Genomic DNA, 23,138 nt, shown 5'->3' on the forward strand with positions numbered 1-23,138 from the left:
TTTTTGTTACATTGGCCTTTATAAATCAAAGTATTGAGTATAAGAGTTGGAATGTTATGGTGAGGTTGTATAAGGCATTGGTGAGGCCGAATTTGGAGTATTGAGTGCAGTTTTGGTCACCAAATTACAGGAAGGATATTAATAAGGTTGAAAGAGTGCAGAGAAGGTTTACAAGGATGTTGCCGCGACTTGAGAAACTGAGTTACAGAGAAAGGTTGAATAGGTTAGGACTTTATTCCCTGGAGTGTAGAAGAATGAGGGGAGATTTGATAGAGGTATATAAAATTATGATGGGTATAGATAGAGTGAATGCAAGCAGGCTTTTTCCACTGAGGCTAGGGGAGAAATAAAAGCAGAGGACATGGGTTAAGGGTGAAGGGGGAAAAGTTTAAAGGGAACATTAGGGGTGGGCTTCTTCACACAGAGAGTGGTGGGAGTGTGGAATGAGCTGCCAGATGAAGTGCTAAGTGCAGACTCACTTTTAATATTAAGAAAAACTTGGACAGGTACATAGATGAGAGGTGTATGGAGGGATATGGTCCAGGTGCAGGTCAGTGGGACTAGGCAGAAAAATGGTTTGGCGCAGCCAAGAAGGGCCAGAAGGCCTGTTTCTGTGCTGTAATGTTCTATGGTTCTATGAATGTTCTTTGTGGTTGGATAGTTCAAAACCAGAGGTCACAAGGAGAAATTTCTTCTTACATAACATGCCACTGAGGTTGGGTGGGACTACAACTAGAGGTCATTGGTTAAGGGTAAAAGGTGGAAAGTTTAAGGAGAACATGAAGGCAAGTTCTTCAGAGGATGTTGGTAGTGTGGAACGAGCTACCAGTGAAAGTGATGCTTGACTCAATTTCAACATTTAAGAGAAGTTGGGCTAGGTACATGAATGGGTGGGGTATGGAGGGCTTTGGTCCGAGTTCAGGTCAATGGAACTAGTCAGTTTAAATGGTTTGTCATGGGCCAAAGGGTCTGTTTTGGTGCGGTATTTCTTTGACTCTATGCTGAGCCAGTGAGATTTCACGCCACATCTAGTGGAAGACAAATGATTAAATATATTCAAGGCGGAAGATACAAAGGGGTCAGAGGATTTAGGGATAAAGCTGGAAATAGGTAATGATGTGGATAATCAGCCAGGACTGTGTTGAATGATCAGGCAGACCCAAAAGACCTGCAGCTGTTGTCCATTCTAAATCCATCACGTTGCACTCTTCCAACAGTCTAGGCCTGGTATATGATCTGGATCTTTGAAATATGCAGTTTTTTTTTGTTTAAGAATGTCCTCCATAAAGAAGCACATTATAACATCCCTTCCCAAGACTGAGCATGATACTGTTATACACATGGCTGTCAAAAAAAGGCTATTTCACACAATGAACTTCCTCAAGCTCCTACTAGACAGCTGTCAGTATTATAGGAATGAGGGATCTCTTCAAACTGAGAATCTGGAATGAGTGGACTGTGATAAATATCTGTTTGATTGTTGGATCAGTTCAAGTTAAATAAGCTGATTTTCCTCCCTGTGTAACGAATAATTTGTACTAATGATGCAACGGACAAAGATAATTTACCCTTACATTGTGAGCTACAGTACATTTGTGTGTCTGGTGAAATTTAGCTTGAAAGTATTAATTTTCTTGCTTATGTACACCATTCAACCTCCTCTCCACTGACATTTCTGGGTATGAAAGCACTCCACATATCCTCTGGTACACAATTATTTGGGTTAGGGTTAGTCTGAGCTTGGCAATAAGTAAATTTGGCTGAGGGAAGGGAGGGAGAAGACAAGCCAACAGCAAGAAGGCTCAGTTGCACATCCCTGACAGCAGAGGCCTAGGATGAGTGGGCAAGATAGATCATGACAACGACAGAGTTAGGCCACTCAGCCCTTCGTAACTCTGTGTTCCTAAAAAAAAAGGGCCATTCAAGCTCAACGGTATTACTCTTGCCCAAACTGTAGAAGAGACATCAACCTAAGATCCAGAACTTCTCTCCCTCTTTATGATTGAGTATTTTGGGAAGCTCAAACAGTTAGACATTGAGGCAGTACGGTTGAGTCCTTTTCATACATAATTAAGAATAGTACAGGGAAAAAGAACATGTAATGCCCAAAATTTATTTTAAATCAAGAATTTTTACAATAATATCCGTCAATATGGTAATTTCACTTCTTTTGCTTAGGAATCCAAAATGATCAAGTTACATCATATTACTTATTCTGCATGTTTTACAATATAGACAATTCAGAAAAGTAACAGATATACCAAATCCTAAGCAGAGGGAGAAAATAGGTAAAATATTTCAAATGATGAGAATGTATCATAATTGCATTGTTTGGTCTCCCACCAGATTAACACAATATTCTATCAACTGGGTTGAACCACAAGAGCATATCCCTATGCTTAGCTATGAGGCAGTCTATACTGCATGCAATGAGTTCATTGTTAAAAGATTCGGTTCACATTGTTTTTACAAGCCCTGTTCTGTCAGACAATACAGAACCAGTCAACTGTTGAGACATTTTTTTGCTTTTCAAGCATCACGAACATTCCCAATGTCAGTTACCCACTTTGTTAGAGGGACCGCTGATGAGATTTACATTAAACAATAAAGCAGATCATGCCACTGGAAGTTCAGACTAACAGCCTTGACCTTTTCAAATTACCCCGAGTGGCAATTTCTTCCTGACAACTTAAATAGAAAATTCAGTTTTTAAATTGGTCTGTATTAATTGCATTTTACATGGATGAGAAAATGTTAAACTTTCTAAATTCACAATAAAGACAGATAGCTCCTTTATATTAAAACTTTACTCACTTTCCTCTTCTAGTGACATATTGACATTTATGCTACTAAAATTAGCTGAAAAGATTGTAAAAATTAATACAAAAGACTACTTTGACACCCGTTATGGAGCCCTTATCTACATTTTTTTGTTAACATTGATAATAAAGTGCAGTATTAGTTCTGGAATATTTGGTCTGAGAATTTTGAATGTAGCGAGAATCACAATGGAACCAGATTTTGCAGTTAACTTTACCAAATTCCATTCTAGAAGACAGCTATGATGTTTGCTTAATGTCAAAAAAATGAGAGTTCAGTATTTAGTTTGTGGCCTTGTTTTACAAAATATTGACTCATACAGAAGTATAATAGGATACATTCCGGAAAACATTACGAAATTTAAACTTGACTGCTAACCTTACCTGTCATTTAAGAACTATGAACAAGCATATTCAAGAATGCATGATCCTGATATCCCCAAATGATCTGTAAACACAGCTTTAAACAATTTAAACTTGAGGGATTTCTTTAGATTCATGGATGAACTAGATAGACTAAATTCATTGACACAAGAGGTACTGCAGATGCTGGAAATCTAGAGCAGTACACACATTGTGCTGGAGGAGCTCAGCAGGTCAGGCAGCATCTATGGATAGGAATAACAGTGGCTGTTTTGGACTGAGACCCTTCAATAGGACTCATGAAGCATCCCGATGAAGGGTCTCGGCCTGAAACGTCGACTGTTTATTGCCATCTATAGATGCTGTCTGACTATATCTTTTGCTGAAGATTGTCACATCAATACAAAATAGAACATTTTGAATTTGTTAACAAAAATCTTAAAAGTATTCAACAGTCCGTATTCTAACTAGAACGCTTATTGAGAAAACCACACTGAACATTTGTCACTTATCGTAACCAGAGGACAGCCATATGAATGATATAACTGATAGTGTATAAATAACCAGAAATTTAGAACATTTGTTGAGACTGACAATCATCTTAATTAGGCAATGTAACTACATCTTTTTCATGATGTAATGGATTCAAGTTGACATATATATGACTGTTTAAAAGAGTGTAACAATTGAAAATGCTACTGTAATTTTGAGATTTTCTTCATTTAAATAAAAAAATGCATCCAACTAAAAGCAGTTATTATCCATCTACACAAGTTATTCCTAAACAAATGACTTAATGGGGCGGTAGCACAACGCTCTACAGTACCAGCGACCTGGGTTCAATTCCCGCCCCTGCCTGTAAAGAGTTTGTATGTTCTCCCCTGACTGTGTGGGTTTCCTCCCACAGTCCAAAGACATATCAATTGGTAGGTTAATTAGTCATTGTAAATTGTCCCATAATTAGACTCAGGTTAAGCCAGCGTGGTATCTCAATAAGTAAAAACAAAATATTCAAATCCAAGTAGAACTCTTCCTGATTCCCAAATTATTTCCATATTAGTGATTCCCATTGGTTTCCAAATGATTATTAATAGACTTAAATCTGTTTGCTATAAAAATCTAATGACCTTAATGAGGATTTATCTTTAATGTGGAAGCTGAGGTGAGCAAAATTAATCATTGAATTATACAGCATGGAAGCAGCTCCTCTGACCCAAACCGATCAGCAAACTGAGTCCATGGACCTGTTACTTATCGGTATTGGTCCATGGCATAAAAAAAAAGGTTGGGAACCCGTGCATTTATACTAGTCCACAAGAAACATTAGGCCATTCTGCCCATTGAGTCTAATCTGCCAATCCCATTTCATTTCCCCCATATTATCTTCAACTGCCCTCAGATTCCACCATTTGCTTGCACACCAGGGGCAATTACACTTCTGTGGACTGCGGGGGGGGGAAACTAGAGTACCGAGAGGAAACCTATGCAGCCACAGGAAGAACATGCAGACTCTACACAGACAGCACGCAAAGTTAGGGTTGAACTGGGCCACAGGAGCTCTTGAGACCCCGACTGTAACACCCACACTGGCGTTGAGGAAGCAAGTGCTCTGTAACTAATCCCGTCCTGAAAAGCTCAGCTGTAAAAATCTAATCTGCAGGAAGACAGCGGGGCAACAATGAAAAGGAATGGTGCAATTCCACTCCTACCCATAACACTGCAGATTTTGACAGCAAGTCCAGCACCCACTAGCTACCCAGTGAATATAGGAGTCTGAAAATTGAAACCTTCTCCTGACTGAAGCGTCTCATCTGAGCTCTCAATCAGGCAAAACTATCAGGAAGCTGGTTGAAGGGTGTAAATAACAATATTTCCTTGGTGAATATAGGACTAAGAGGGTTACTACAAGGAATTTGTCCTGGAGCTTCCTTTTCTGTGAGCCAGACCTTCAGAACAGCCGAGCCAGGTTGCTTTCCAGACATGTAACACTCCCAGCTGGCTCTTCACAAGGGGTACCCACAATCCACAGGCCATTTGATTTTTGTGACTTTGCTGTGGTGCGGCTGCCTCTCACCCCGAAACAGGAAAACAACAGGCGGTGTTCACACAAGGCTTGGTGGCTAAATTCTGCTGTTGCTCCAACCTCAGACGCTTGGCAGGAAAGATTGCCTTGTCCCACTGGGAGCTAAAGCAAGTCCTTCACTGGTAGATGCATGAAGTCATACCTTAGTACTTAAATACAGTGCATGGTAGTGTAGTGGCTAGCGTCACGCTACTACAGCGCCAGTATAATTCTGCCGCCGTGGGCAAGGAGCGTGCACATCATCTCCATGCTCCCACATTCCAAAGACATACGGGTTAGGGTCACTAAGTGGTGGGCTTTTGCTATTTTGGCACCAGAGTACAGCGCCCCACAAGGGCTGATCTCAGCACATATTCAGACAGTGTCTGTTGCTCATGCACATCGAAGCTTCGGTGTACGTGACAATTAAAGCTAATCTTGAGAACCATAGAACACTACAGCACAGTACAGGCCCTTCAGCCTTCCATGTTGTGCCGACCCATATAATCCTTAAAAAAAAGTACTAAACCCACACTACCCCGTAACACTCCATTTTTCTTTCATCCATGTGCCTGTCCAAGAGGTTCTTAAATACCCCTAATGTTTTAGCCTCCACCACCATCCCTGGCAAATCATTCCAGGCACTGACAACCCTCTCTGTAAAAAACTTACCCCTTATGTCTCCCCTAAACTTCCCTCCCTTAATTTTGTACATATGCTCTCTTGTGTTTGCTATTGGTGCCCTGGGAAACAGGTACTGACTATCCACCCTATCTATGCCTCTCATAATAATATTTCAATCCCTTTGTCCATAGCCTTAGAAATGCAATACCTTTGCATTAACGTGACCATCTCCCACGACAGCCATTTTATTGCAAGTTCATCTCTCGCAAGGATTTGTGCTGTAAATGGCAAGCACTGATTTTTTTTTTAGAATATTTGCTTGTAGGCAGATTAGATACTGGAAATAATAGAAAAATAGCTGCATAAAAAAGTGGAGCTGGGGTGGGGGTGGGGGAAAAATGTTTAATATGACTGATGTGAATGGAAGGGAAAGCCTTGGGGCAGTTCCATATGCATTTAGTGCCCGTCACAACAGCAAACCTCTAGTTTGGGACAGAGCTCTGAGATTAAAGGATTGCACTATTAAACAATTATATTACCATATAATACCTGTATTTACGTAAAATAGTAGCAATGCTATTAAATTTTATATTAGCATATCCAAAAAGGGTACAATTAATAAACTAGATTTTAGTACAATCTGTGCAAAAGTTTTCCATGAATAGTTAAATATTGTAGGCACTACACTTCACCCAGTTATTAAAATAGATATTGCCAAAATTTCATTATTTTATCACAAGCATATAAAAAATTTATTTAATTGCTTTCGCAAAAAAAAAGGTTGTCTTTAACTGCATCCAATAGTTTCTCTGGCTAACGGCATTCTTTGGTTTGGACAGTGGAATTACTGTTGATCTGAAATGCACACCATCAGAAAAAAGTGCTGCCAATTTCAATAAAATCAAGGTTTAGTTTTTAAGAGATTGTTGAGTGATCCAGCCAGTTCAGTAAAACTCAGCTCCCACCCCCGTCATCGCTAACATGAAAAGCATGTTTTAAAAAAACGTATCATACCACCCCCCCCCCCACCCCCCGTTATTCTGGAATCTGTTTTTTTTAAAAAAACAGATAAAGTGCACAATGTATTTTCCAGGAGAGATCTTCCCTGCTGGCAGTTTGCAAATACAAGGCGAAGAGCACATCAGTATCATCTGCTGCTGAATACTTTGTTCTCATCCATCCAAACCACACTCTGAATCAACAATAAGGCTGGCACTGATCCAAGCTGCATGCAGAACCACACACATCGCAAAGCACAACATCCAGGCAAGCAGTTAGCTGCAATTATCTGTCGCTAGGTTAGCCAGAGCCTTCGGTAATCTGCTCTTTGATCATTTCCCATCAACGGTGAAAATTACGTTGTTGCCTTGGGAGCACAAAATGGCCGACTGTCGTGGACTGCAACACAGCAACTGAAGGGTGCAGAATCATTCTCAAAACGTAATTGCAACAGACACGCACTTGTTTCAAGTTTCAGATTAAATCACCACCTATAAAAGTAGGTCAGGCAACCATACAAAACCTCACAGTAAAGCATTAATTGATTTTAAAAGAACAATATTCATAGGACTGCTTGGGGTTTCCCAATACTGAAATTGGCACATAAAATAGCTGGAATGCAGTTTTAATTGTAAGGCAATGACAGATATGCTAAAGAATAATAACTCGATGTACACTTCGCCTTTTTCCACCCACTGCTTACAAGTAACTCAATCAGGAGCTTTCCTAGGTATTAGCTCTAAGTATTAGTTCATATTTAAAATGTTCAGGTCTTCTCCACAAAATAACCTGCTCAGAACTATAAAATTCGTTAGAAAAAGGGCTGGTAGACTAAGTAAGTATTTCGGTATCAGTAGTTAAGGCAGTAGGACCACTGTTCCTATTGGAGTTTCAAGTTACATGGAATGTCATATAATCAGTGAAAACTGGACTGTCAGCTTCAAATTGTAGGAATGAGCAGATTTCACAAGAGTTTTCAACAACGCATCACTAAAATGTTACTGGCTCCGAGTGATTTACATCGCATTTGTGATTTATCTCTCGATCTGAGAATGAGATGCAAAACCCGATGAAGTTAGCCCACAACATCAGCAGCTACAGCCCCATCCTTCATTCACATCCTTGCTATTTAATCTGAGGCTTTCCGTTGCTTTCTCAGTGAACATTGGCCCACCGTGCCTCAGCATCAATTCCGTGGCCATTTTGATAAAAGCCTCTTCCACATTGCTAGAATCTTTGGCGGACGTTTCTAATACAGACACGATATCATAGTGATCTGCAAGAGTTTGGGCTTCTTGGTATGCAACCTCTCGCATATCTTCCATATCAGACTTGTTCCCTGCAACGAGAAACAAAAGTATTTTACTAAATGAATGCAAGGTTAGTTTATTCCTATGAATGGTTGTCCACCAGTTTGTCAAAACTGTTGCAGCTCAGAGGCCTGCATGGCAGATAGTCATTATTACATCTATTTGCTCAGCTCCATATTCCTTCCCCCCCCCCCCCCCCTTAAACACTGCTCACTCATTTTTGTTGATATTTTGACCGGGGTGGACTGTCTCTGCAGGCTGAAATTAACAAATGACACAGCGCTGGACTGAATTGAAATGAATATGCCTGGATTGTTTCGTTGGTTTGGTGTTTTCCTGCTTACTTTTGTCATGTACACAATTTGTTCTTTTTTTGTGTGTGTTTGGGGTTTGATGTTTCTCTTTGAACGGGTTCCACAGTTCACTTTCTTTGTTTCATGGCTGTCTGGGGAAGACAAATCTCAGGGCTGTATAACTGCTTACGTACTTTGATAATAAATATACTCAACTTAATGTGCGATTTTTTGGCTCCAAATGTTCTAAGGAACTTCTGCTGCCTGTTCCAAGTTTCTTACATTATGGCTCCTTGTTCTAAAGAAATGAATTTCATTTGTGCGTCTATCACAACCTCTGGATTCCCTAACTTGCTTCACAGCCAATAGTGTCTTTGAGATGAAATCACTTCTGCATCCAAGCTATACACAGCAAGCTCACACTGACAAATGATTCAGGGGTTAAACGTAGCCCTGATCAATAGGGGCAACTCCCCTCCTCATCTTCAACATGGTCGTCTGACAGAAGAAAAAAAAACAGGGCACAAGAAACTGCAGAAAAAACTAGGCCTCTATTTGATATGTTGGAAAAATGGCAGCTTAGATAATGCAGCAATCCCTCTTTAGAACAAACACATTCACTGGAGTAATTGACCGGAGGAAGCCCAAGTTCAGTGTGTTGAGTGACCCATCTCACGCAAGTTGAATCCAAAGTCTGACAAACAGAACGAGGGGTAACTTTTAAGGGAGAAATGGTGGAACTGCATGTCTCAGAAGTAACACTGATAACATTCAGCTTAGGTTGGCTGAGTGACAGGTAACAGAGCATTGTGGTGAAGTTGTTAATCTGAGTGGAGGAAGGTTTGCTAGGGCCAGTGTTGCAGCCACTACTTTTACTGATCTACTTTCATGACCTGAATTGGGAGTACAAATCCACAGTTTCTAAGACCTTAAGATATAGGAGCAGAATTTAGGCCATTTGGCAAATCAAGTCTGCTCCGCCATTTCATCATGGCTGATCCAATTTCCCCTCAGTACCAATAGACAATAGCTGCAGGAGTAGGCCATTCAGCCCTTCGAGCCAGCACCGCCAATGTGATCATGGTTGATCATCCACAATCAGTACCCCGTTCCTGCCTTCTCCCTGTAACCCTTCATGCCCTGATTAATCAAGAATTTTATCAACCTCAGCCTTATATATAAAGACTTGCTGCCACAGGCAGTCATGGAGGCCAAATTCCACTCTCTGGCTAAAGAAGTTCCTCCTCATTTCCATTCTAAAAGGACATCCCTCTATTCTGAGGCTGTGCCCTCTGGTTCTAGACTCTCTTCACCATAGGAAACATCCTCTCCACATCCATTCTATCGAGGCCTTTCAACATCTGATAGGTTTCAATAAGATCCTGGTTTATTCTTCTGAATTCCAGTGAGTACAGGCCCAAAGCCATCAAATGGTCCTCGTATGATAAGCCTTTCATTCCTGGAATTATTCTCATGAACATCCTCTGGACCTTCTCCAATGACAGCACATCCTTTCTTAGATAAGGGGCCCAAAACTGCTCACAATACTCCAAGACTACTCCAAAGCCTGTGGAACAAGCAGGACGTTTGGTAGAAGAAGCATTATGTGGAAAACTGGCAAAATAGGAAGAATGTAAGCAGATTTTAAAAAAAGTCCAGGAAAAAAAGATTACATAAATGATGCCTCAGATGAGGAACTTCAGTTTCAAAACCAAGAGGTAAATGCTTTTCTTTGAAAGCAGGCTGAAAGGAAATTTGATGAAAGTAAATAAGAACATAAGAAATAGAGGCAGGAGTAGGCCATTCGGCCCATCGAGCCTGCTCCACCATTCAGTAAGATCAGGGCTGATCTGGTCATGGACTCATCTCCACATACCTGCCTTTTCCCCAAAACGCTTAATTCCCCTACTATGCAAAATTCTATCAAACCTTGTCTTAACTATATTTACTGAGGTAGCTTCCACTGCTTCATTCGGCAGAGAATTCCAGTGATTCATCTCCACCCTAAATCTACTCCCCCAAATCTTGAGGCTATGTCCCCTAGTTCTAGTCTCACCTACCAGTGGAAACAAATTTCCTGCCTCTATCTTATCTATCCCTTTCATAATTTTATATGTTTCTGCAAGATCACCTCTCATCCTTCTGAATTCCAGCAAGTACAGTCCCAGGCAACTCAATTTCTCCTCATAGTCTAACCCCCTCATCTCTGGAATCAACCTGGTGAACCTCCTCCGCACTGCCTCCAAAGCCAGTATATCCTTCTTCAAATAAAGAGACCAGAACTGCACACAGTACTCCAGGTGCGGCCTCACCAGTACCCTGTACAGTTGCAGCATAACCTCCCTGCTCTTAAATTCAACCCCTCTAGCAATGAAGGCCAACATTGCATTCGCCTTCTTGGTAGCCTACAGCACCTGCAAACCTTTCGTAATTCATACCCAAACACTCACATGTCCCTCTGCACAGCAGCATGCTGCAATTTTTTACCATTTAAGTAACAATCTGTTCTTTCATTTTGCCTTCCTAAGTGGATGACCTCGCATTTACCAACATTGTACTCCATCTGCCAGACCCTTGCCCACTCACATAACCTATCTATATCTCTCTGCAGACTTTCCGTATCTTCTGCACAATTTGCTTTCCCACTCAATTTAGTATCATCAGCAAACTTAGATAAACTACACTCGGTCCCCTCTTCCAGATCGTTAATGTATATCGTGAACAGTTGCGGCCCAGCACCGACCCCTGCGGCACTTCTCTCACCACTGATTGCCAACCAGAGTAACAGCCATGTATCACAACTCTCTGCTTTCTATTAGTTATCCACTCCTCTATCCATGCTAATACATCACCCCCAACTCTACGTATCCTTATCTTGTATGTGACATCTTACCAAATATCTTCTGGAAATCCAAGTAAATAACGTCCATCTGTTCCCCTCTATCCACTGCACTCGTTACATCCTCAAAGAACTCCATTAAGTTTGCCAAACAGCATCCTGCCTTTGCTGAATCCATGCTGCATCTGCCTGATGGATCCATTTCTTTCCAGATGTCCCACTATTTCTTTTTTAATGATAGCTTCAAGTATTTTCCCAACTACAGATGTTAAACTAACTGGCCTATATTTACCTGCCTTTTGCCTACATCCTTTGTCGTACAGTGGCGTGACGTTCACCGACTTTCAATCCGCTGGGACCTGCCCAGAATCCAGAGAATTTTGGTAAATTATCACCAAAGCCTCTACTATAACTTCTGCCATTTCTTTCAGTACCCTGGGATGAATTCCATCAGGACCAGGGAACTTATCTATCTTCATGCCCACAAATTTGCTCAGCACAACCACTTTAGGGATAGCTATTGTATCGAGGTCCTCACCTCTCATCGCATATAACATCTCACTTCGGCATGTTAGATCTATCCTCTATCATGAAGATCAACACAAAATAGTCATTTAAAACCTCAGCCATTTCCTCATTACCCAATATCAATTCCCCCTTCTCGTCCTCCAAGTGACCTACATTCACTTTAGCCACACTTTTCCACTTTATACAATTATAAAAACTTCTACTACCTGTTTTTATATTTTGTGCTAGTTTATTTTCATAATCTAGCTTCCCTTTCTTTATTGCTCTCTTAGTGGTACTTCACTGATTTTTAAAATTTTCCCAATCTTCCAGTTTCCTACTACTCTTGGTGATTTTGCATGCATGAGCTTTTAGTTTGATGCCTTCTTTTATTTCCTTAGTTATCAATGGCTGGCTCTCCCCACCCTTACAGTCCTTGCTTCTAACTGCAATATACTTTTGTTGAGAACCTACTGTTCCTCAACTGTCCCACCATATAGCCTGTTTTCCCAGTGTACACTAGCCAAATCCTCCCTCATCCCATTGCAGTCTCCATTGTTTAGGCATAATACACTGGTTTTAGATTGAACTATTGCACCCTCCATTTGTATGAGAAATTCAATCATACTGTGATCACTCTTTCCAGGAGGATCCCCAACTACAAGATCACTAATTTTATCTGTCTCACCGCACAGGACCAGAACTAAGATAGCACGTTCCCTTGTAGGTTCAGTAACATGCTGTTCAAGAAAGCCATCACGGATGCATTCTATGAAGCCCTCCTCAAGACTGCCTTGACCATGAATCATTGATTCATTCAATCTGTGTGCAAGTTAAAGTCCCCCATGATAACTGCTGTTCCATTTGTACATGCCTCAGATATTTCTGTTTATTGCACATGCCAATGTTATTATTCAGAGCCAATAGACAACTCCCACCAGTGATTTTTTTTCCCTTTATGACTCCTAATCTCTACTCAGATGGATTCAACATTCTGCTCCTTATATCATCTTGAGAGATCTTATACCCTCTCTCACTATTGTCCTGATCTCATCCTTAATTAAGAACACTACCCCACCTCCCTTACCTTCCTGCCTATCCTTCTGTATTACCTGATATCCTTGGATATTTAATTCCCAATCCTCTTCACCCAGCAACCAAGTTTCTGTAATGGCCACTAAATCATAAACCTTTGTACTGATTTGAGCCACAAGTTCACTGACCTTATTTCAAATACTATGCACTTTCAAATAAAGTGCCCTTATACTCATTGTGCTTTTAAAACATTGTCATCTTTTACTCTTTTGCACTTTTCTTCACTCCACTCTTACTTTTCTCTTCTTTATCTTTTGTTTTTTCTTTATCCACACTTTTCTTATTTTCTTTATCCATACTTCTCCAATCTGTTGAACTCACCCCCCTACTATTTAGTTTAAAGCCCTATCCACAGCCCTAGTTATGTGATTCACTAGGATCCAGGTCCCATCACAGTTCAGGTGGAGCCCATCTCATTGGAACAATTCCCTCCTTCCCCAATACTAGTGCCAATTTCCCATGAATTCAAACCACTTCTCCCACACCAATCTTTGAGCTATGCATTTAACTCTCTAATCTTCTTCAGCCTGTGCCAATTTACACGTGGCTCAGTGTAACCAGAGATACCGGCCACGTGACAGATGCACTGCCACCTGGCTGGTCAGAGGACACACCACATGCCAATCAACATTTGGTCCCTCCCAACTAATCAATGCACACCTAAATTATTGGTCACCTTAATTGGATTATCTCGCCCAGCCCCATGCTTTAAAAGGTGAGACTTGGCCTTGGCTAGCCCTCTCTTACAGACCACCACATTGGAGGTAAGTGCATTGATTTATGTTTGGGAAGGTCTATCGTTTGTCCTGGTAAGGGAGCCACAGCTATCCAAGGTCAAGGGGGATAGCTGTTGTAGTGCTTTTCCCTTGTTCTTTGTTTGTGTAACTGTACCCTGTCCCCACACCGCTTCCTGTGTATTGTAGTTGCTTGTGTTGACCCGACTTCCCCTTGTAAATAAATTCCTTATTATTAAAACTATGTGTGTCCAGGCCTCTACTGTTGAGACTCAAAGAACCAGTTATTTTCCATCACAACACTCGGGTAGTAATCCAGAGATTACCACTTTTTTGGTTCTGCTTTTTAACTTAGTCCCTAGCTGCTCAAATTCCCTCAGCAGAACCTTTTTCCTCATTTTACCCATGTTGTTGGTACCCACGTGGACCATGACAACTGGATTTTTCCCCTCCCACTGCAAATTCCTCTGAACTAGAGATAAGATGTTCTGAACGCAGGTAATGCAGCCTTCAGGATGCTCGAGCCTCGCAACAGAGAACTCTGTCTATTCCCCTGATTTTACTATCCCCAATTACCACATTTCTCTCATTGCCCCCTCTTGAATGGCTCCACTACAGTGCCACCTCCTTCCTACAGTCCCCACTCTCATCCACACAGGGTGCAAAAAACTCTGACATGATAGACAAGGGCTGAGTCTCCTCCAGCATTGTCTCTTGGATCTCACTACCCGCCTCACTCACAGTCACACCCTCTTGTCCCTGACCACAGACCGAATTTGAGGCAGCTAATCTAATGGGTGTGCCTACCTCCTGAAACAGAATCCAGGTAACTCTCCCCCTCCCTGATTTGTGTTTGACGCTCAGATTCCAGGCCACCAACTTTGAGCCCGAGTTCTTCGAGCAGCCAACACTTGCTGCAGACGTGGTCACCAGGAACCCCAATGGGGTGCACCAGCTCCCACGTCACGCAGCAACAGTGCATCACCCGATCCTGCATCATCCCTTTAATTAGCTGTAACTTAGTGACTTTTTAAAATCAACCACTACAAAAGCCTTACTTGCTACTTACCCATGCCTCCTTGCCATTGCCTCAAGTTCCCACTCCTAAACTGGTCCTCTCATACAAAAGCCACTCCGCTTTGACCCTGCTTTACTTTTATTTGCTCCTGCTAATGAATCACGAATCAATTGGTCCACTGCTAATGTGCCGACCCCTGTGAAACACTCCCTTTTTAAGCTCTTCTCCCCGACCTGTGAGAAGCTCTCTCTTTTTGAATCGATTGGTCTGCCGCTAATATAAAATGATGAGGAATTCAGACAGCGGCAGGTTGTCCCCTTTTGTGAAGGGGTTAAAGGTTAAAGGTCACAGGCAGAAAGGGGAAGATTATGAAGAGCGACATGGGAGATTTAAAAAAAATAAGAAAGCAGTGGGTCATTGGAATCTGGAATGTGCTGCCTGCTAATATAGTGGAAGCAGGTTTAGTTGTGGACTTCATGCAGAAATTGGGTAAATATATTGTGGAGAAAGGTTTGCAAGGTTATGGAAAAAGGGCAGGCGGAGGATTTCATAAAATTTTGTCTGTGCTAGCTCTCCTTTGCTGTAAGCATTCTATGATTCTGTAGAGATGCAACTTAACCCCTGGCAGTAACAGTCCATTACTGCCAGTAGCAGTCAATCTAAATCAGTCTGAAGAATCCTTCAGGCAAACTCGTCAAGGTCCTTGCCACTGTCGTTCTGACAGCAAAGAGCCAACATCCTCTACACAGAGATCATCAACGTCCCGTCACGCAGGGAAATTCACTTGGGGAATCTTCACCAAGTCATTAGTGCCTAAGATGCAACAACTCTCTTCCTTTCAATGGAAGTGACGGCCCCATCGGTAACCAGAAAGATTAATGCAACTTACTTTTTGATATTAACGCAATTTAAATAAAAACAAAACACTATTAGGGAAAGTTTGCAGGCGTTGGAAATCCAGAGCAAAACACACACAAAATTCTGGAGGAACTCAGGTGGTCAGGCAGCATCTATGGAAATGAGTAAACAGTCGATGTTTCGGGGCGAGACCCTTCTTCAGGACTGAGAAGGAAGGACAAAGATGCCGGAATAAAAAGGTAAGGTTTTACACTATTGAGTGTTCTTACAGCAACTTAACCCTTAGTAATAATCGTCCACATGAACAAAAGGACAATATGCATCTCATCTATATACTACTGGAACTCTCATTCTGTCTGTCTGTGACCTCCAGTTAGCGCAAACAGTGCATTACAGCGGCACTTTTTTTAACTAAATCGACTTAAAATGCGCTAACTTACAGAATGCACGCCAAGTTCAGGGTTATACATTCCTATAAAATTTCTCACTCATCAATCAACAGGCCCCGTTTTCTTTCTTTCTTTTTAAAAAATTTTTTAATTAGTTTTTCAAAACATTTTACAAATTAAAAACCCCAAATCCCAATGAGGAGCATTAATACAGTGCAAAATTAAGAGAATTTAACAAAAAAGCACCTAAATTAAAGACAAGTAAACTTAGTGTCCTCCCCAAGCCCCACAACACAAGAAAAAAAAACTCCAGACCAACCACAACACAATATAGAGAGTATAGGTCAGGACAGTCAAACTCCCAGACTGTGAATACACTTAGCAACAGAGGATAATAATGCCTACTACCAGAAAAAAAAGGGAGCTGAAAGCAAGGGACCAAAAAGAAGAAAGGCCCCGTTTTCCACACCGGCCTGATTCCACCTTTCACGGAAACTGCGACGCGACACCACGACACACGCGCACGGCCTCACGATGCTCACAGCAGCGACACCAAGCGGAACAAAAGGGGGCAGGGCAGCTCTATTTCGAGCGGTCACATTCTGCTGATCACCATCAGCATCTGCAGGATCGGGACAGATCTAACTGCCACCCATCAATAAGGGATAATTAAATCTAATTGTAATGACGTACTTCCAAACACCCATCAAAACCTTTGCTGCAGTCAAAGGACAGTGGTGAGTACATCACGTCCATTTAGGAGAGCCAACCACATCATCAAGAATAATCGGCATCCTGGAGGCTTTGGTGTTACTGCTTCATATCTTCTATCCAGAGTTAAGGTTAAAAAAAAAGTATGGTCAGCCTAATTATGCTGCATGGAAAGAGAAGGAGGACATTATGGTCAAGAGATAATGCCAAGCGTCGTTGGGAAACGGCGAGGAGAGGGAGAGAACAAGAATCGGATGAGGCCAGGGCCGCACGACTCCAGGATCAAAAAGTCAGGACAAAAAAGATGAGAGAAGAAGACACAGGGAGGAGAGGCGTGCACGTCTCCAGAATGACAACAACAGGCACAGGAGGAGGAGGGGGAAGAGACAAAGGAGCTGAGAAATGCACGTCTCCAGGATCAGAGACAAACAACAAACAGCAGATGACATGCAGAAATGGGCAATGAAAGGACTGCACGTCTCCAGAATGACAACGGAATGTCGCCATCATAAGTGTCCTTCGTTAAACGAGGAGGAGCTATATTTCCCTTGCTATGTCTTTCTTCTTTAATAAACTGAGTTTTTCTTCAATTTCCAAAGCAAAGCGATACCAATAGCATTCAGGAAAAGTTAATGTTCACTCGGGTCACATCAGACTGCACTACACTTCTCTCAAAGGGTGCCCCAACAGGTCACCCCGTTGTCGAGTGGACACTGTGTACGGCTGAAAATTTTCAAGTAAAACTCCAAAATGTGACTGTTCTAATACTTTAAACATTAAGATTATGATTTTTCCTAGACTGGGTATTTTTCCAAGAGTTATTACCAGAACCCGACAGCTTTGACTGTCAGTTAGCCAGAGCTGTGGCTTGGACAAACATTAAAGCAGTTCGTTACTGGCCCACAGGAACAATGCACGGCTGGATTCAATGAGCAAGGTTTACAGAGCCACAACACGGCCTCCTGACCATTATACTCAGCACCCTGAGCAGTGAAGGCAAGTACAGGTGGCCCCCCCCATTTTTCGAACGTTCGCTTTACGACAGCTCGCCGTTACGAAAGACCTACATTAGCACCTGTTTTCGCTAACCAAAGAGGATTTTCACTTTTACGAAAAAAGACGCCCGCTTAATATGTGTGTTTACCCCATGAAAGACTACCATGACCGTGAAGCCTTGTGCGGGCAGTTGTGTGTGCATGCGCCGATTTTTTTTCCTCCAAATTGATTTTGGCACACTGTCTTCCCAATTTTGGTAAGTAAAACTACACCGTACATACAATATTCCTACTTTATATAGGCTGTATATTTATCATATCATTCCTGCTTTTACTATATGTTAGTGTTATTTTAGGTTTTATGTGATATTTGGTATGATTTGGTAGCTTATTTTTTGGTTCTGGAAACGCTCAGAAAATTAGACAATAGACAATAGGTACAGAAGTAGACCATATAAATTAATGGTAATTGCTTCTTCGCTTTACGACATTTCCGCTTACGAACGGTTTCATGGGAATGCTCTATCTTTGGATAGCGGGGGAACCCTGTACATCATTCACCTTCGTTACCACTCTATTTTCTCCATCCCATCTGCCTCTTTTGGGGAGATCGGAACTTTGATCATGAGCTGGCTCTGAGAACTTCGACCATGTACCTGAGGAAATGGAGATGACTCTGGATTGTTGCTCCCGTGGTGTTCGAGAAGATACATCCCGCACGCCTTATAATGGCCAGGAACTGCATGGCCCCTTCAGACCTCTGTTTATATTAACATACTGTTTTTATCATCCTTCCGAGCATAAAATGTATTTTTAAAAATCAACAATATACACACATAAAGCTAGCTTTGTTTTTAATTTGAAAGACCAAATGAATTACTCTTCAGAATGTATTTTTTGTACTTTTGGTTGCGGAAACACGACTAAACTTTTCTCGGGCTTCTAGCCGGGTATCGATCTTAACGAAGATTTCGATGACAAACTCTGCCATCTTCATCATGGACGATGCCTGGGCACGTCTAGTCCGGTAGTATTTATACCCCCATCGTCCATCCCTCCTGATTGGTTAGTCCTCATCCAATCAGATCTCCGCTCACCCACCTTGCTCACAATCAAATTCCAGTTCTTACTTCGAACAAGACTTGCATCTTTGTTAGAATTCTTTTCCTCTAGTTTTATTTCAACGGCTTTCTTCACTAGGCAGTCCCAAAAGCCATTGGCATGGTACAGTAGTTTTGTACCTAACAATTCTATGGCCATTGTGAATGCAATGATTTATCAGCACATTGCACTATACTGAAACCCCCATTTTAATAATGCTTTTGACAGAGTTAATGCAGGGTTTAGCTCAAAGTTGTATGCAAAAATAATTAGACCCTTTTTAAAACACTAAGCAAAAATACAAATTCTATATTCAGGGGTTTATGAATATGTGCTACTAAATCAGACTCGTGCTCTGATGAGCTAACAGGAGAGCAGAAAGTAAAACTCTTTCCCATTATTTAAACAAAGAGTTTCCAACCTGGCTCCACAGACCCCTTGGTCTATAGCATAAAAAAGTAGGAAACCCATGATTTAAACCTTCACTGACAATAAGGCTCTCTGGTTGGCCCTTTTTTTTGGTGCACAATGATTACAAAAAGATACAAGTGAAATGGCTGGGCTGGGAATGACCCCACTCCAGTATACACTGGACTTGGTTTACAACCAGTTACTTTAATCAACTGAAGGTCCAAAATGAGAGTGTTGTAAATCAGATGCTCTTAAAGTCAATGCATCCATACCAACCAAGATCTCTATCTGATTGGTGATTTCACAAAAAACTGTCAGCTGTGAATAGTGAGGAAACTGTCAATGGATTCAACAGGATATAGACCAGCAGATGGCCTATATGGGCAGAGAAATGGCAAATGGAGTTTAATCCAGACAAGTGTGGGGTGTTGCATCTTGGGAGCTCAAATTTAAGAGGAAGGTATAAGTGGCTGGCAGTTAAGGAGCACTGATGTACTGAGGCATCATTGGGTCAAAGTTCTGAGCTCCCCTGGAGAGGCAGATAGGGTGGAAAAAGTAGACTGGCTGGTAAAGAAGGTGAATGGCACTGGTCAGGATGCCATGTTGTGACTCTATAAAACTTTGTTTAGGCCACATTTGGGTTATTGTGTGCAGTTCTGATCACCACATTACAGAAAAGATGTGGAAATAAAACCTTATCTCTTAGGTCTTTTATAATTAATAACGTTAATAATTTCCCTACAACTACTGATGGTTTAGAAGGTTGTGAAACACTGGTAAGTCAATATTCTGGGCAGAAATGCAGCCTAGCTGGTGGCCTGCTGGGAAAAAAAACTTTAGTTTTAATCTCAGTTCATTTAGAGTGGCAGAATTATCAGAGTATTACAACACAGGACTCGGCCAATTGCCTCATCACACCTGCATTGGACCTATTCCCCTGCAGAACCTTTACTTTCCCCTTAAATTTACAAACATTGCCCCAATACCCTCTTGAAAACTGCAATTAAATCTGCATGAACCCCTCTGCTGTACAATGCATTACTCATCATAACTACCTGCCACGTTTAAAAAAAAACCAAATTCTTCACAACTTCCATGGATCTTTAGCCAATGGCATGAGATCAGTGCCCGCTAGTGCTCAACACTCCTCCAATTGGGAGTTCCTCCTGTTTGACTGATTCCAAATCATCATAATCCTGTTCCCGGCATCAAATCTCACCTAAACATCCTCACCTCTCCTTTCAGAACACAACACAACTTCTTTAAGGTCAAGCAACAAATGATAACAACATTCACCCACTGTCACGCCATTTCAGGCAGGTCAGGATGATCACGGTCCAATACGGCAATTGCAATGTACAGCAAAGCAAAAAGCTACAGAGGCTGATAATTGTTATGTCTTTATAAAACTTGCATACAATATTTGTCCATTCTATCTAAGCACATACACTCCATTTATATATACACACATGTACAGCCATCACCATCTTATAAACCAAATTCATTAACTATTTCACTGCACTTGCCTGCACAACTAAATGCAGGGTTTAGTTCACAATTATATGCAAAGATGATCAGGCCCTTGTAGAAACCCATTTTTCTCGCCTGTCTGATCCCTTCCTCTCCAGTCCTTTACTTTTCCTTTCCACCTGGCATTACCTATCACCTTCGAGCTATCTTTCCTCCCGCCACCTTTTTACTCTGACGTCTTCCCCCTTTCTTTCCAGTCCTGAAGAAGGGTCTCAAGTCTGTTTATTCATTTTCATAGATGCCGCCTGAATAACTGAGTTCCTCCAGCATCGTACGAGAGTGAGTAAGTGTGAGGCACTAAGTAAAAATACAAGTTTCAGAATGAGTTTATGAAAATGTGTTAATGAATCAGATTCATGCTCTGACGATCTAAAAGAAAAGCAGAAAGTAAACCTCATTCCCATTACTTAAACCATCACTGGCAACCCGTCTCTCAGATTGGCCGTTTGTTTGGTGTACAATGATTACAGAAAGATACAAGTGAAAAGGCTGGGCTTGAAATGCCCCCGCTCCAATATACATCACGTGAAGTTTACACCTGTTATTTTAATCAACTGAAGATCCAAAACTGCTGAGATAGTTATACAGCAGAGGCTCTCTCTCAATATAGAAAGACAGGGTTTTACAACACAGAAGCAGGCTTTTAAGCTCAACCTGTCTTTACCAACCAAGATGTCTAACTGAGCTAGTTCCATGGTATCTTTTTAATAGCCAGAAACAACCTGTCCCAATGTTTAAATGAGGAAGAAAATCCATCTCATATTTCAGAAACAAAAAATGAACACTTTAGTTCAAGTATTTTACAACAGTGGTCCCCAACCACCAGGCCGCAACACAGCAACGCATGTGCTACCGGGCCACGAGGAAACGATATGATTTGGCGATACGAAACAATGAGTTAGATGCACCTTTCCTCATTCCCTGACACGCACTGTTGAACTTGAAATAACCTACCAAATCATACCAAATAACACATAAAACCTAAAATAACACTAACGTATAGTAAAAGCAGGAATGATATGATAAATACACAGCCTATATAAAGTAGAAATAATGTACATACAGTGTAGTTTCACTTAACAGAATCGGGAAGATTAAGGCAAAACTGATTTGTAGAGAGAGAGAAAAAAAATCAGCACACAGGTGCCCGGGCAAGGTATCATGGTCATGGTAGTCTTTCTTGGGGTAAACACAAGTGTCCCGTATTTGACTGCTATTTTTGTCCCTGTCGCCAGTCCGCAAGAATATTGTCAATATTAAACCGGTCCGTGGTGCAAAAAAGGTTGGGGACCCCTGTTTTACAAGGATGAGTCTCCACCCATCTTCTCGGAGGGGACGGCGTGCTGCTGATGAAACTGAGAATGTGAAGAGGGTAAGGGGTACGTGTAGAAGGGGTGGGCGAGGGGTAAGTGTAGCAAAATATGTAGACAGGACCAGGGAGAGGATATGTCATTGGGTAAGTGTAGGACGACAGGGAAGAGGAAGCTAAAATAAGATGTCACACAGCATGTGGCAACCACAAAGAAGAGGAACCTTGCGACCACAAGACAATGTGTTCGGCAAAGTATTTTGAGCTATATACCTATTTTGAGTGTTTTGCTTGCGTCCATACCCATTCCAAGTATTACGCTTGCGTCTATGCTTATTCTGAGAATTTCGCGTGCTTAGCTATGCAATAGCCAATCAATTGATGAATTTGAATCTGAAACCATATTTGCGAATGCAGTACCCTGCTTTTGGGTATAAGTAAACCGACAAATTGGGAGTTGGCTACCTTACGCCCGAAGTGCGTGAGGCTGCGAACTCCTCTCTGAATAAAAACTGTTTCAGAGGTAATTTCGTGTCTCTGGTGTTTTTCCTCAACTGAGCAGTTACAGTTACGGTAACAGTTACAGGTTGACAATTTGGCGAGCCAGCCAGGAGCCAAATGGTTGGCAGTTCAGGATCCGGTGTAAGAGATCGGCGGGCAGGTACGAGAGGGTTGAGACGGAAGGGCCCTCTGAGAGATTTTTCTCGGTCTCTCTCTCCCTCTCTGACTCCCCGTTCCGACCCCTTCGGCTCTGGCTGACCATCCACGGACAAAACTGAGAACCTCAGTTGCAAGACACGGATTAACAGGTAAGAATTGCATAGAGTTTGGGGTTCGAGTCCCCTGGTTTAGGAAGCGGGGTTAGAGTCCCTGCGTGGGGTTTGGGGTTGGAAGCTCCGGAGCAATACATCTTTAATTTTAATTTGACTAAGGTCTGTTTCCAACATCCAACTGAAACGGCATCCTGCCTTAGACTGGTTGTTAAGAGCAGAAATCTGCCACGCGAAGGTCAGGAAACTGAACTGGATGCGAGAGTAAGTTACCAAGATGGGCCAGACTCCAGATAAATCAGGACCAAATATGCCATTATGGAAAATGTGTAAAGAATTCCCTGAAAACGAGACAGATTTACGGAGACTGAGCGCGCGGATGAATAAGAAGTTGGGGAATG

General features: G+C 41.8%; 1 protein-coding gene across 2 annotated transcripts in view; it reads right to left on the bottom strand.

The window, feature by feature from the left end:
* The window catches only part of rab43 (RAB43, member RAS oncogene family), a 40,417-nt gene that overhangs the window by 5,885 nt on the left and 11,394 nt on the right, over positions 1-23,138 (bottom strand). The window contains exon 3 of one of the 2 annotated variants that reach the window (XM_073072145.1): positions 2,098-8,206. The exons of the other annotated variant lie outside the window; for it this stretch is intronic. Coding sequence (XP_072928246.1) covers positions 7,956-8,206 — 251 coding nt within the window. The 3' untranslated portion in view covers positions 2,098-7,955. Of the gene's footprint in view, positions 1-2,097; positions 8,207-23,138 lie in introns of those variants that run through there. 2 annotated transcript variants of the gene reach the window in all.

Source organism: Hemitrygon akajei, chromosome 19 (assembly GCF_048418815.1).
Source record: "Hemitrygon akajei chromosome 19, sHemAka1.3, whole genome shotgun sequence".
In the NCBI taxonomy this organism is placed as follows: Eukaryota; Metazoa; Chordata; class Chondrichthyes; order Myliobatiformes; family Dasyatidae; genus Hemitrygon; species Hemitrygon akajei.